This window comes from Amphimedon queenslandica, unplaced genomic scaffold, assembly GCF_000090795.2.
Source record: "Amphimedon queenslandica unplaced genomic scaffold, v1.1 AMPQUscaffold_13078, whole genome shotgun sequence".
Classification (NCBI taxonomy): Eukaryota; Metazoa; Porifera; class Demospongiae; order Haplosclerida; family Niphatidae; genus Amphimedon; species Amphimedon queenslandica.
Window position 1 is genome coordinate 2,286 of NW_003546686.1, and position 2,962 is coordinate 5,247.

Below are 2,962 nucleotides of genomic sequence, written 5' to 3' on the forward strand. Positions count from 1 at the left end.
AGGAAAGAATATCAAATGACCCAGTGTAACTGCTATTGTTGCTATCATGGATGGATTTAAGTGCAAATGAAACATCAAGGTATTCGAAATACATTGCTAGTGTATTTGAAAAATAAGAACTAGAACAACACTAATATGAACTCTATAGCAGCTGGATATAGCAGTTAGATAATGTACATGTACCTTTATTTGAACATTTACAGTATAAATGTATAGACATAATAGGTATACATTACGTTGCTATAGGTAGCAAGAGAGTACATGTACATTGAGAAAAAGGACAGGCAGTATAAATCAGACAGAGACTGTGCATTAGTACAATAAAAAAAGAGGAGAAGGAGGAGGAGAAGGTGAACTATCAGAAGCAGTACTAGAAGAACTCATTAGTCATTATGCTGCTTAGAGAAAGAAAAGAACTGAACTATCTGTACAATCATTGATCAAGAAAGCAAATAACTAGACTATCTGGAAACAGTAACTGCACAATAATTGTCATTATGATTATACTGCAAATGATTATCAGGTTTATAATGTGACAGTCAACATAGTCAAGTTATGAGAGATCAGATGATCAAGACTCCATTTGATATTGATTTGAGTGTTTTTGTCACTATAACTGCCTCCATGCATGCTACATGTAATAGATTATGTTGCACACCAAAATAATATTATGTAAAAATGGCAAAATGTCATACATTCAGCTCAAAAAAGATAATAATAAATATTGTTAATATTAATTGTATGTTAAAGACATGAAACAGATAGTTCATTGTTATAATTACTCTCTTGTTCAGCTACAAACAAATATTCTTCTTGTAATGGTACACTGAAAGAAGATACTGCAGTCATCATAATTGGTGGATGAGTAGAAGATATATTACTAGGAAATACAAGTACTGAATTGGTTGCATCTACTGCTTCAGTTGGCCTCTCCACCATCTACTATGTAGACTGGAGCTTACTGCACTGACCACTGCAGTAGTGTACGGTGTTTTTGTATCTAGCAGCATAAAAATAGACCGGAAATCAAATGGTGGGCAGGGCTAGTAAACCAAAAGTTAAACTAAAGTGAAATGTCAACCAAACCAGAGGAGCTAAAAAGAGCCTTTGACAGAGAACTTAGTGAGTAGATATTCATAATAATTGTTTTATTAGCATTATTAATGATAGATATTACTGATTTTCAATTGGTATGGGAAAAAGCTGGTGTTCTTTCAGGACGCTGGGACTCTATGGCTATCATGTTAGGATTGAGCCCTAATAAGTTATATGAGATTGAAGCAGGGGGCAAACCACCAAGAACTTGTCTCTGGAAAGTATTTGATTGCTGGTTAAAGAAGGACTATGACTATAACAGTCATGGTGTCCCTACATTAAGAATGCTGTGTAACTCCATTAAAAGTAATAGTGGAGGAGCTGATCCAGCTCTAGCTGATGGAATAGAAAAAGAATTTAATCTTACTGTTAGTGGAGAGGCTACTACATCACCAGTTTGTACTTCATCTTCTAAAAGTAAATATACAGTAATATGATAAATCAATAATAATTTTTATTTATTATTTCAGAAGCTACTCCAACTGTTGAGCTACCAGTTCCTACTTTACCTCAATCCGAGTCTTCAGTCATTTACGTTAAGAAGAAATCAATTGAATATTCACCAAAGAACTTGACACGAATGATCGAAGAGTTACGAGAAGTTTACCTTGATAATATGCGTTTTACTAAAGCCTCATTTCGTTCTATTGATGTCTCAGAAGTTATCGATTTCATTCAAGATTATATTGCACTTTTACTCAGTCCACGTTTTGATAAATATGAAGTAATTGAGCCAATGAAAAAAGAGTTTGACCACATTAAAACGATGAAGCAGCTGTTTAGAGTATTGGAGAAATACGTCTCGTGGTTCAATTTCGAACTTGTTGTCAAGTTAGTCAATACTTTTATTACTGATAAGAGAGATTTACAGAGGAAGTGGTCTACATATCGTGAGAAGTTAAAAGATTATTTTAAAAATAACAATACTAAAGCTGTTCAAATTGCAGAATCAATTGAGTTTGGTCTTTCTGATGTTCCAGGCACTAAAATAATGATTGCTAAGGTTGCCAGAGATGACTACACCTTAAATGATTTATATTTCTTTCACAAGCTAATCGCTGATGCACTTGAAGTTTCAGAATATGATTTTTATTTTTGTACAATTCAAAATGGCTGCATGGAATTAAAATATTCCATTCCTGATTTTCTTTATTCTGTTCTCTTTCCATTAACCAATCAACAGTGTCATTCATTGGCTAAGATTGGAATCATAAAAATTACTTGTCATGATTATGTACATGAAATGAAGCAAGTATGTTAATAACTAAGTAAAATTATTGATAATCTTCTTTTATAATTATAGTTGCCAGAAAATGAATTAAAGAAGCTTTATGATTCTCCTATTGGTAATTATTATTATTATTATTAACTTTTTTAATGAGATATTATATAGATATTTATGATCCTCTGTGGTATGAGAATACCAGCACTCCATTGAATGAAGCATGTTGGAGAGGATTAAAAGATGAAGTACAGCGATTGATTGACAAGACTGGCCTTCTGGAAAGAGGTAAAAATGGATGGAGTCCACCATTAGCTGCTTCATATGGTGGCCACATTGATGTCCTCTGTCTCCTCATTGATGTTTATCATTGCAATCCTTCACAAGGTGATGATGATGGTGTTATTAGTTTACACATGGCCTCATATAAAGGCCATCTCAATATTGCACAGTATCTAGTTAATGAATGTCACGTTGATCCAGACATAGCAGATAGCTCTGGTAACACGGGATTGCTTTATTCAGCACTGGGTGGTCACATTGACCTTGTGATTATGTTTTTAAAGAAGAAGTGTAATGTGTCTCAGGTGAATAGAGAAGGATCCACTTTATCATTATTAGCATGTAAGAGTGGACAGGTAGCAT

At 33.7% G+C, this 2,962-nt stretch overlaps 2 protein-coding genes across 2 annotated transcripts in view; both read left to right on the forward strand.

Moving 5' to 3' along the window:
* Positions 1–1,073: 1,073 nt before the first annotated feature.
* LOC109585353 (uncharacterized) lies at positions 1,074–2,356 on the forward strand. The gene is made up of 3 exons (XM_020001396.1): positions 1,074–1,122; positions 1,171–1,512; positions 1,566–2,356. Exons 1-3 carry the CDS (start codon positions 1,074–1,076, stop codon positions 2,354–2,356), a joined length of 1,182 nt encoding a protein of 393 aa, XP_019856955.1.
* Positions 2,357–2,733: 377 nt separating this feature from the next.
* Positions 2,734–2,962, forward strand: part of LOC105314173 (serine/threonine-protein phosphatase 6 regulatory ankyrin repeat subunit B-like) — a 3,359-nt gene continuing 3,130 nt past the window's right edge. Inside the window, exon 1 of the mRNA XM_020001397.1 lies at positions 2,734–2,904. Coding sequence (XP_019856956.1) covers positions 2,734–2,904 — 171 coding nt within the window. The remainder of the gene's footprint in view (positions 2,905–2,962) is intronic.

Coding starts and splice junctions, on each gene's coding strand:
- LOC109585353 (XM_020001396.1), top strand. CDS start 1,074: ATGTCAACCAAACCAGAGGAGCTAAAAAGAGCCTTTGACAGAGAACTT. Junction 1,123..1,170: donor AGCCTTTGACAGAGAACTTA/GTGAGTAGATAT, acceptor TATTAATGATAG/ATATTACTGATTTTCAATTG. Junction 1,513..1,565: donor TTGTACTTCATCTTCTAAAA/GTAAATATACAG, acceptor TTATTATTTCAG/AAGCTACTCCAACTGTTGAG.